Consider the following 12,105-nt stretch of genomic DNA (forward strand, 5'->3'; position numbering starts at 1 on the left):
CAAGGATTTCTCTTCCTAACATTCTGTTAATTACATCAGCCATATTGCACACTCAAAAGGTTTCACAATATGCATCATTCTTACAGTGTCAGGAAAATAATTTCACTCATCACAATCATCCTCGCTTTCGCTATCCTCAGTGTAATCTTCAGCCTGCAATAGGGGAAGCTGCAACTTGGGAGACTCGCTTTCTCTTGTCAGTGCCACTGTGATTAATCTTTATTATGCCCATTGTGTCTGCACCGGCCTGGTCCACTCCTATGATTAAATAAAAGGAGTCTTCTTTGGAGTCGTGGCATTGTCCTGGGAAGTTTGGTCTCCTGGAAAATGGGTTCCAATTCAGGTTCTTAATCGTTAGCAGTAATGGGTTCAGGCCGGTACCAGTCGCCAATTGGGCTCTAACAAAGGAAAAACTGTTCTTACTTTTCATCTTACCCTCTGTTGATTTTGCCTGTTCTCCCCAGTACCCCGGCCTGGAGTGCCACCACACAAAACTCCAACTTGGACACCACTTCTGGTATCCCGGAACGCCATGTCCAAATATGCACAAATAAACATCATAACCTCTCCAGCTTTCATTATAGCCTTTACAGTCTATCACATTGCACAGATCAAAACTGAAAGTCTGGGTAGTTGCATACGTATAGTGTAGCTCAATGTACCCGCCATACTCAGTAAGGCATTTGTCTCTCATCTCGTGGTTTGCTCCTTCTGTTGCACGAACCTCCTTGGATGTTGGCATGGTGCTTGGCTGCTGCTCTCTCCAGAGGCTCCACCAGAGGGCAACCATCAGCCCACTGAAGAGCATCAGAGCTACCCCAGTGATGAGGTGCTTCCTGGCTTGTCGCATTGTTGCAGGTAGAGGGTAGACTGCCCACTACCTGAATGAGGTGCGGGGATTATTCTGCCCCGTTTGTCTTTTCTAGTTGCTCCTCCGTTCTGGGTGGTTCTCCTCCAAACAGCTTACAGTGGCTGGCGTGGATCCAAGTAACTCGTTCTCCAACCTTTACCGCTGTTTGTGTGGTCAGTAGGACTTGGAATGGGCCCAGCCACCGCTTCGCCTTCCAGTGTCTCCTCCTGAAGTCCTTCACTAACACCCAGTTCCCTGGTTTGAACGGGTGCAGGGGTCCTTCTGCTGGCCTGGGCAGGGCTGCTTTCACTGCTCGGTGTACCTGCGAGAGAGTCCTGGAGAGATTTTGACAGTACACAATCATTTCGCTGTTGCACAACTCTGTGGATATGCCAGTCCATTTGGGGGGTTCTGCCCCCACTCTGGCAGGTCGTCCATACAACACCTCATAAGGGCTGAGGTGTGCTGGAGGTCTGGCTCGCGTGCGCACATACATCAGCACGAGGGGAAGTGCTTTTGGCCATGTGAGGCCAGTTTCTTCACAGCACTTTGCCAGCTTGGATTTTAAGGAGCTGTTCATTCTCTCCACAGCACCTCCAGATTGTGGGTGATATGCACAGTGTGTTTGCAATTTGAAACCTAGTTGCTTGCTGATTTCCTTCAATGCCTGGTTCACAAAGTGAGTACCATTATCACTTGTGATTTTTTCCGGGATGCCCCACCTGGGAATGATATCTGACAGGAGGGCTTTTGCCACTGCACTGCTGTCTGCACTTTTAGTGGGGAATGCTTCTACCCACTTAGAGAACATGTCCACTACTACCAGACAATACTTCTTTCCCTCGGCTGGTGTCAATTCAATGAAGTCCATCATTAGATGGTCAAAAGGCATGTCTGGTGGGGGGTGTGCTGCAGTGTTTACCTGTACTGGGCGTCCCACATTGTTGGTCGCACAAATGAGACACCTTTTACAATACCTCTCAGCTGCTGTGGAAAACCCTTTGGTGAACCATAGCGATGTTACTGCTTGTAGCATCCCCCCTTTGGACGCATGGTCTAACCCATGTGTCCATTTTAGAAACCAGGGGAAGAAGTGTTTAGGTAGACATGGGCGGCCGTCCGGAGATCGCCAGACAGATTCGACCAGTGTGCAGCCATGTTTGCGCCAGAGAGTTTTCTCTGGCTGGGAGGCAAATGACTGTACAGCAGGAAGATCAGCGAGGTTGGGTGTGGACAGTGGTGCCAAGACCAGTTGGAAGGGTAGGCCTCCTTCGGCTGCTGCTTTGGCTGCTGCATCGGCGGCGGCATTTCCTTGGGAGACAGAATCAGTTTTACCTGTGTGTGCTGCACACTTCACTACAGCAATGCGAGCAGGCAGAAGGATGGCATCTAGCAGCGCTGCTACCTGGTTAGCATTGAGGATGGGCTTGCCATCAGATTTCAGGAACTTTCTGTGCCTCCACAAGGCGCCAAAATCGTGCACCACACCGAACGCGTAGCGAGAGTCGGTGTAGATGGTGGCCGACTGACTCTCCGCAAGTTTACAGGCTTCTGTGAGCGCCACCAGTTCTGCAGTCTGTGCTGAGAAGTGTCTGGGCAACGAGCCTGAAACGAGAGTGGCATGATCAGAACACACAGCAAAACCTACCCGGTTAGTTCCACGTGAATCACGTGAGGAGGAGCCATCTACATATAGCACTATGTCAGAGTTGTCGATGGGAACATCTAACAAGTCAATTTGAGGTGTACAAGTTTCACCCAATACAGCAGTGCAGCTGTGTGGTTCACCATCCTCTCGCGTGGGGAGAAGAGTGGCTGGGTTAAGTGTTGTGCATCGTTTCACTGTGATGTTGGGCATGTCAAGCAGTATGGAAGAGTACCTGAGCCAACGAGCTGCAGAAACGTGTGAAGTTTTCTGCTCCAGCAAAATGAGAGAAACTGCATGGGGTACCTGCACTGTCAGAGGAGAGTACCCTACAATGTCACGTGAGGCGAGCACGGCCTTCTCACACGCAGCTACTGCTCGTAGGCATCCAGGCAGTCCTGCAGCCACTGGGTCAAGCTTGGAAGAGTAATAACCCACCGGGCGAAGTGAATCACCATGCTGCTGTAAAAGAACAGAGGACATGAAACCATTCTTTTCATCCACCATTTGTGTATATGGTTTGGATGGGTTTGGAAGCGCTAAAGCGGGCGCTGTTTGCAGCAGCTGTTTTAAGGAAGTGAAGGCAGCTTCAGCCTCTGGTGTCCAAGAAATGTGATCATTGGCTGACAGACTTGCACCATGAATGAGTGCAGTGAGTGGGGCTTCCACAGAGGAGTAGTGTGGAATGAAATTGCGGCAGTATGATGTGGTTCCTAGGAATGACATCATCTGTTTTTTGGTGAGAGGTTTTGGAATGGTCATTACAGCTTCCACCCTCTTGGAGGAAATCTGGTGGGAGTTGTAAGAAATCACATGCCCTAAGAATGTGACTTGCTCTTTACAAAACTGCAGTTTTGACTTACTAGCTTTGTGGCCCTTGTGATGCAAATGTGTCAGTAAAGTGAGAGAATCTGCCAGACACTGCTCTTGTGTGGGCGCACACAGTAGCAGATCATCGACATATTGCAGTAACACTGTGCCTTCGGAGAGGATCAAGTCTGACAGGGAGTCTCTTAAGGCGGCATTGTAAATCGTGGGGGACTCACAGTAGCCTTGACACAACCGAGTGAATGTGTAAGCCTTTCCCTGGAACTCAAAAGCAAACCAGAACTGGCTATCTGGGTGAACTGGAACAGAGAAGAATGCATTAGTCAGGTCAGCAACAGTAAACCACATAGCGTCAGATGGGATTTGGGCCAAAATGGTGTGGGGGTTCGGAACCACAGGGGCTCTGGGGATTACAGCCTTGTTCACAGCTTGTAAGTCCTGCACAAACCGCCACTCAACAGGTTCATTAGGTCCTCTGATTTTCTTCACAGGGAATAATGGAGTGCGAACCGGAGAGGTGGGGCATGGGATAATTACTCCGGCCTTTAACAGGGATTCAAACACAGGAGTAATCCCCTCTATGGCTTCCCGTTTCAGAGGATATTGTCTTTGGCATGGTCTAAACGAGGACTTTGGAGTGATTACCACTGGCTCACAATCTGTAATCAGGCCTACATCATACTTAGATGAGGCCCACAGGCCGTCAGGCACCTCTGTCAGCAGGGGGTGTGAGGAGTTTAGAGGAGGTGTCGTTTGAAACAGACAGTGTGCGACAGCTATGTTCACTAGCTCAACTGAGCGGACACACTGGACTGTGCGTGTCATGGTCTTTTTGTAGGCTTTCATTTCTCGAGAAAACAGTACTGTGGGATTCTCTGTAGTCTCCCAATCGCAAGCGCGGTAGCACCGGTGCATAAATTCTCCCATGTCTTCCCACTGGCAGCTGTGAGCTTTTGCCAGGGGGACATGTGGGACGGATGCATCCATAGTAAACATGTTTCTTTGCTCATCGGTGAGAGAAATCGCAAGCGCAGCAAATGTGGAGCTCCAAAACATACATTTCACAGTTAGCAAATCATTCTCGGTTCTGTACCATTCTACCTCATAACTGTCATCAGGCCCATGCAGAGAAAAGTGAGACATGCAACTCAACTCCCCAGGAGCCATAAAACAGACATCTGGAGGCATGCAGTTGCGAGTCGCTTGCATGAATTCTGTAACAAGCGGCCCCTCCTCCAGCTTCCACCCGTAAGCGAAAGCTGGAGTCACGGGGTCATATTTCACCATCATATAATCATAGTCAGTTTGCGTGATTGTGATGCCATTATAGCAGGAGATTAAACTTATTTTCAGTTTGCACATCAAATCTCTTGCAAGCAAATTGACCGGGCACAGGTCTGAACACAAAAACTCGTGTGTGAATTTTCTACCCTGTCCGTCTACACAATACAGGGGTACGGTGAAAGTTTCTCTCTGTATAGTTCCTGATGCTGATACAGAATGAGTGAACCTCTCACCCAGCACGGGCTGGGGTGAGAGGTAATCTGAGCGTAGTACAGAGTGGGTGGCCCCGGAATCTACAAGAAATTCTACTTCCTGATTACAAACTAACATTTTATACAAGGGCAGTAGTTTATAAGGCGCAGTATTTAAATGTACATATGTACCAACTGGTGACAAAGAAATCTGCTCTACATGCTCAAAAGTGTGCTGTCTTAAAGTGTGTGTGTCTGTGTGTAAAACACTTTCTACATCAGTGGGTGTGTGTATGTGTGTGTGATTTTCACTTCCCTGCTCTGATGAGGTGGGCAAACCACAGCCTGAAGCGTACTCTGGCGTCCTTTCCCCCCGGCCTCAATCCGCCTGCACCCACTGCTGGCCCTGGTCACTTTGCCGTTGATGCTGGTCACCCCCAGGGTGGCTGTATCTAGGGCAGTTTCGCCTCCAATGTCCATGTTCACCACAGAGAAAACAGGTATCTGGATCTCCTCCAAACTGTCGTCGTTGTCGATCGCGTCCTCGATCACGTCTTCCTCCCCGGGCTCGGTCGCGCCAGCTGCCTTTACCATGGAAGTCACTCCGCGGGTTCGTTGCAGTCTTGTACAGCGTTAAGGCCGCGTTGTGGAGGTCGGCGCTCTGTTTTTCCTCTTTCTTGCGTTTTCTTTCGTCAAGGTGGTTCTGAGCATGGCGTGCATGGCGTCGCAGTTCCGTTAGCCGAGGTTCATCTTCTCCTCCCACATATGAACTCCTCACCTCGGCTGCCACATCTGGTCTCAGTCCCCGGAAAATATGGCCGCAGAGATGGTGCTCATATGTGGAGGCGGAGGCGCCCGTCATGTCATCTTTGGGTATTCCACCATTAACTTCAAACACAGTTGTCATGCGATGTATGAAATCATCCACAGATTCCTCCTTTCTTTGTTTGCAAGCTTGAATCTTTAACATGTCCACCTTATCCGGGAAAACCTCCTTTAGCTTATCCATCAGGTGGGTTACTGCAGTACAATATTCACGGTTTTCGCCATGCTCATAGGTCAGGTGTCGTATCCTCAGCGTAGGATCAGGCAAGTGAGGTGATATTCTCCTCAGGTCGCATGGTTTCAGCTTGCCTGCCACTGCGCGTCTAATTTCTTGACCTGTGGGACGATATTCTTGGCAGAAAATTAGGAGCTGCTCACCGAACCTTGCCCCCGACATGAGAGGGTCAGGTAGATGACTTGTGGCGTCAGCAATGTCCGATTGTGTCCAGGGTCTGTGAACTAAAATGGGTCCCTCGGGCCCTGCCACTTCCACCATCGGGAGCTGCAGGTCTTCTCCTCCTGCCTGTCGCCACTTCCGCATTCTCCGCACAGTCTGGAGGTTTTCGACTTCCTCGCTGCTGTCTGCACTCTCCGTATCGTCCCGGTCGTCATCAGTGGGACAATATTCAGGCTGATCCGCGGCAAAAGGCAGGACGTAATATCCATGGCGGCTGTCCTTACTTCTCCACTTTCCTCTCTCTTTCCTCCATCCCTGTGTTTTCTCTTTCATCTCTCCAGCTCGCGACGCGCTCCGTGTGTGACTGTGCGCTTGGAGGGCCTCTCTCGGCCCTCTGTTGGGTCTGAGTGTCATTTTTTCCGCTTCCTCCTGGCGGGCTTGCCGCTCCTCAGTCGCTGAACTGGCGCTGGCATCTTCTGGCGGTGAGTCGTGTGGTGCAGAGCGGGATATGGGGGGAAAGGAGTCCAGGTCCGCATCGGCTTTCAGGCTCTGCAAAACAGCCTGTACTGGGGAAGCACAGACAGTGCGTGAACAGGGAAATGATGTTTTGTTCTCCGTGTTATACGGAGGTGGTAGAGGCGCTGAGGCAGATTCTGCATCAGCCTCCCTTCCACGCACTTCTCTAGGTAATTCTTTCAGAGCTGCTTTATTTTCTCTCCTTTCTGCTTCCCTCATCCACATTTTCAAACATTCCTTCTCATCGCTTACCCTACGCAGATCTACAGTCCTAACTTTCCCTTTCTTCAATAATTTTGCTTCTTCCTCCCGCAACTGTTCCTCTATTTTCTTTAACTGGTTAACACTCAGCGATCCCTTTTCAGGAAACCCGTTTACTTTTTTCCACTTAACAACATATTTCATACACCCAATTCCCCATTTTTTAACCATACAGTCAAATATTGAGTTTTGTCCCTGGCCGCCTGGTGGAACGTCTGCCGATCTACTGGATCTAGATCCCATTTTACTACACGAGGCGTCCCCCGTGAGGCCCTTGCCTTCTACGGACCAAGGAGCGAACACCGCCACTCCGTGCACTGTAGTACACGGAAATGGATTTCGACAGTGTACCCGAGTTGCTGTCCCTGTGACGTACTTGGACCGAACACAGGTCTGGGCCGGCTTCTCCCCAACAGCGCGCTCGAGCCAATGTCCTTGTGATGGGCCGTACCCAACACAAGCCTGGGGCCTCACACCACCAGGTTTTTCTCCCGGAGACTCGAACTCCGGGGTCGGCAGGCGTTCTCCCCCTTTTTTGCCAGACAAAAAACTCTCGTGACTTGTATAAATGGTAGATACAGCTCACCGTTCTGCAGGAGTTTCCCCTCGATTCGTCAAGGTGATCTCGGTGGTCGCTGAAACACAGGCTCCGCAACTCTGCCTTTCTCTTTGCTTTAAACAGCTGGCAGGACCGAAGCGTCTTGTTACCTCGGGGTGATCAGCCGTCACAGAGCCGTCCTTCAGCGAGAACACTGGATCGCCCTGCTCGCAGCGCCAACTGTTGTGGAAATTTCAATTACCAAGTCCTGCAGACACGATGAGTTGTAACAACACCTTTATTTCAGCTATCTCATGCATAAGGAGGGACGTCAGTCAGGGGGCACTGAAAGTCGTCTCTGACAATGAACAGTTCAGGTCCTTTTTATACAGTCACAGAACAAAAGGCTTTTACAGTTTCAGTTCACACCTTGGCTCTAACCAGACAGACTCTCTACCATCTGTGTGAATCTCCCCCACTCTGGGGTCAAGCCTTCCTGTGTGAGCTTCCCCATCCTGGGAGACATTCACCAGTTTCTCACTGTCTGTTTCCCAGCGTGAATAAGGTGTGAACCAGACATACTAAACTAAGTGACATGAAAGCATTTCATCAGGACAATACATTAAAGAGAAATCCCACCACCCATACTAGACTAGGTAACATGAAAGCAAGACAATACATTAAAGGACAATACACTAAAGAGAAATCCCACAACAGTGGGAAGAAACTTCTTTCTACAGCGAATAATTAAACTTCAAATCTGAGCAAGCACCTAGCACGCTGGCATATCTCCACCAGCCCCACTCCTGCTAAACAGATGAAAACTTAGTGCTGCTGAATCTTTGATTCTATTTCTTTTTTGCTGTGTTTTGCTTGCATCTATTTGAAAGAGTGAGTGTAAACACATCAAGCATTGCTTGATGCAATGTGCATAAAGTTAAAAGATTAAAACGAATAAAACAAAGTTTTAAAAAGAGACTTTTTTAATTGATTCAATTTTATATGATTAATTATGCAGAAAAAATAGAATTTTATTACGTATTCAGGTCATGAATACGTAATAAAATTAGTTACTAATAAAGTAACAAATTACTTTCTTTGAGAAGTACTCAGTAATTAGTAACTAATTACTCTTTTCAAGTAACTTGACCAAAAGTGCATATCAGTATAGGCAGTGTAGGAACTAACGCGTTATTAAGTAACGCGTTACAGTAACTACGTTATTATTGTGGTAACGAGCACGGTAACTAGTTATTATGCCAAAATCAGGAACGCGTTAGTCGTTACTGGGATTTAGATAGGGTCGTTATTCGTTACTTCGTGTGGTGGCTATCGCGGAGCTTCCACAGATTCAGTAACATTAGCAAGTGGTGGAGGCCAGCAGGTGGATGAGGGAAAGGGGAGACAGGAGGAGCAGAGACCCGAGGCGGCCGCCGGTCCAAGTGTGAACTGAACTTCAGGTAAGGAGTTATGACCTGAAGTCTATCTGGGTCAGATATAAACCAAGTTTAGGTGGAGTTTATTTTCGTTGTGCTGATATTTTCGTACTGCGTACTAGCTAGCATGACCGAGTTTCTATACAGCTGGGTGGGTGCTGATGATGTTACTGATGTTGAACTTTTGCTGAAATTTTGTTCATAAGGTTATTTTGTTCATAAGGCTAGTTAGTAGAGTTGCCGTAAAAAACGGAATCGTCTCGTATTCAGAGAAAATATCACGCGTTTCGTATTGAGGTGAAAGGGAGCACAGTTTGTCCCGGACTTCAGCTAGAATGAAAAAGACACAAAGCTGGAGCTGCACAGCTGCCTCTTCTTCTCTCATTCTCTCCCCCTCCCTCTCTTGTTTCTACTTCAATCATGAAACTGATCAATGATCAGCTGATCGGCTTTTCTCTCATGTTTGTTTATCGCCCACTTTGCGCCAGAAAGAAGAAACCAGCAGAGGTCGCATTAAACAACAGCGGCAGCACGTTTCAGCTTGATCAGCTGTTGTTAGAATTTATTTAATATTAATTTCTAGTATCAGCTGATGTTTGCTGGAGCCACAGCTGTAAAGCTGCTGGTCATGATATCGGTTTGGTTATGTGGTGAGAGGGAAACATGAAGATGAAACCAGGAGATGTCCTTACTGAATCATCAGAGCTGAACAGGTGATGGAGAAACAGGTTTACCTTTTAGGTGACATGAATGAGTTGAAGGGAAGTTATGAACTGTTTCTGAGAGACAAATAACACCAGGATCCTTTTCTAAGTAGCTGACACCTGGTAACTGAGCAGGGGGGGGGGTCTAGCAAAGTTTTGCCAGGGGGGCCAGGTAGGGCATTAACAGGGAAAGGGGGGCACAAAGTACTTTTCTTCTTATTCTCATTTAAAATGTCTAGCTTTTAAAAAATAATTATCTGAATCTTACAACAAACGATTGATAGATTGATACATATATACCATCAAAACAGTGAACATCACTGTCACAACAGCGTTTGTTTTCATTCAAAGGCTTTATGATTTTTCCTATAATGGTGGTCCGCTCTCTAGTCAAAATGCCCAGGACAATTTTTTGTCCCAGTCCAGCCCGGTATGCAGCTCATCTGCAGTGTGGTGTTACCTACATCTTCCTATTCGGAAGGCAGAATTTCCGAGTTCTGAGTACAATCGAAAGCACCACGACTGCAGTTTTCGTGTTGGATGTAAAAAGCGCACATGACGCTGTGACGTAGGCTAGAATCATGGCGGCGGTCAACGAAGGTCCAGGCCTGGGATTTCTCTCGTGGAAATATGCAGATTTTTTTTTCCTTTCTGTTGGTAGGTGGCACAGTGCACTTGTGGCAAGTAAGCAAGCTAGAAGACTGGCAATCCTGCTGGGTATCCAGTTACAGAAGCAACACATTAACAAGAGAAGTCTGAGTAAAACCAAAGTTACTTTCCCTAGTAACTAGTTACTTTGAAAGTAACGAGTAGCTTGAAGTAACTGAGTTACTTTTGATAGAAGTAACTAGTAATGTAACTAAGTTACTAATTTAAAGTAACTTACCCAACATTGAGTATAGGTATTCAGCATCATTTCACAGTGTTCCTTTTCCAGCGGTGTAATTGCTTTAGCATGACTCCTTCCTTTCACACTATTGCAGGACATTTGAGCATCATGTTAGAAACAATGTGTTCATATGAATCAGGTCATACATTCGGTTGAGTGCTGCCTGAAGCTGAGCACTCTCAGCGGTCGGGAAAACTCTCTGTGTGTCTCTTTCTTGGTGCCTCCATGAAAATTACTTCCATAAAAGAGACTAATTAAAAATTGTACTAACTCTAAAACTGACTATGGATCTTATCTTTGATCATCTGTGCACTGTGTCAAAAGCAATTAAGGAAACTGGATGGGCTAAGTTGGCTTTTGTTCCCCAGTCGGTTTAATTAGTGCGATGAATAGTGTTTAAAAAAAATAGGATCTAAATGCCATTCAGCACAGAAAGGCCGTTACTTTCTTTTTTTGTGGAGTCAGAGCAAAAATCTTTGTCTTTGTCCTTTATTTCCATTTTAATTTTAATTTTCCGAGGTGCAGCCGCGGTTTAAAAGCAACGTGCCGTGATTGAACACGGGCTGTCTTAAAAATAAACATACTAACTTTAATTCATTTATAAACGCCATTAAATGTAATTGGGAAGATTGTCTAATTCATAACATACAACACAATCTGCCAACGGTAATAACACTGTCACTTTGTGGTGTTTAGAGAACATATACAGCTCATCCGTGTACCTTTAATCTTCAAACAGGATGTTCACTCTCACAGTCCCATCACTTCACAGCCTGAATAATTTAAGCTCACTGATTCCTGATCTTGTGGCCACTGTGGCCCTGAAGTGGATTCACAGCCACTATTATTCATGCTGTTGTGTCATAGCTTTCATAACTACAATTCTAGCACAATGGGCCTTCGCACTAAATGTGTTTGTGTGCTTCAGTGCACATCCATGTGTGTTTGTGTTTCAGTGAGATATTGCAAGAGGAAGACGTCTCATTTTCTCTTTTCTCTAGAAATATCGATCCAAACTGGGCACAGAAGGGGTTTCCATATTACACGAGTCGTTCTGTGGAATCCGCCTCTTGCTTTCCTGGTGTCATGTTTCTGTGATTCCCCTCAGTGATATTTGAACTCTCACAAAGATACAGCGTAAACACGGTGTCTCCCACCAATGATGCAGAGTCAAAAATCTCTATAGATATTTAACATGAAGCTGATTGGCTGTGATAAGGCTTCTATTTTTTTACACTGAAGCTGTAAGATGCCAAAAACACCCACAAAAAACAGATTTTATATTTCAGTATGTTTCCTAGGGCGACGTGGTGGTGCAGTTGTTAGTATTGTTGCCTCACAGTAGAAAGAATCGCTCTCATGTTCTCCCTGCGCCTCTGTGATTTTCTTCCTACCCTCCAAAGTCATGCTTGTTAAGTTAATTGGTTATTCTAAATCGACCCTAGGTGTAAATTTGAGAGTGTGGGGTTGTCGGTCTCTCTCTTTGTTTTAGGTCTGAGTTGGACTTGCGATCTGTCCAGGGTGTACTCTGCCTTTTGCCCAATTACAGCTGGGATAGCTTCCAGCTCCCTCTGCAACCCTATTTTGGATAAGCAGCTAAGAAACCAGATGGATGCAAGTTCTGGGCGCCCATACTGATGCTGTACTTTGGGTCCATGCATGGGTTTGTTGAGCTTTTTTCACAGTTCCATCTTTTCAGTTTTGGTTTTTATTTGTACAAGTCAGAATTTTTTTTCTTTTT

At 46.8% G+C, this 12,105-nt stretch overlaps 2 protein-coding genes across 2 annotated transcripts in view; both read right to left on the bottom strand.

Annotated features, from left to right (window-relative positions):
- The window catches only part of LOC146511036 (uncharacterized), a 189,776-nt gene that overhangs the window by 144,748 nt on the left and 32,923 nt on the right, over positions 1–12,105 (bottom strand). The gene's annotated exons all lie outside the window — the stretch shown is intronic.
- On the bottom strand, positions 1,806–4,937 carry LOC146511039 (uncharacterized). Its single transcript, XM_085172225.1, has 2 exons — positions 2,256–4,937; positions 1,806–2,161 (listed from the first exon to the last, which is right to left on the bottom strand). The coding sequence occupies exons 1-2, from the start codon at positions 4,935–4,937 to the stop codon at positions 1,925–1,927; spliced, it is 2,919 nt and encodes a 972-aa protein (XP_085028351.1). The 3' UTR covers positions 1,806–1,924.

The sequence above is a fragment of the Neolamprologus multifasciatus genome, chromosome 9 (assembly GCF_963576455.1).
Source record: "Neolamprologus multifasciatus chromosome 9, fNeoMul1.2, whole genome shotgun sequence".
NCBI lineage: Eukaryota > Metazoa > Chordata > Actinopteri > Cichliformes > Cichlidae > Neolamprologus > Neolamprologus multifasciatus.

What these genes read in the sequence shown, in the direction of transcription:
- LOC146511039 (XM_085172225.1), bottom strand. Translation starts at nt 4,937, where the DNA reads ATGTTAGTTTGTAATCAGGAAGTAGAATTTCTTGTAGATTCCGGGGCC. An exon ending in CCATCCTCAATGCTAACCAG is followed by an intron (nt 2,162 to 2,255) that starts GTAGCAGCGCTG and finishes CTGTCTCCCAAG; the next exon opens with GAAATGCCGCCGCCGATGCA.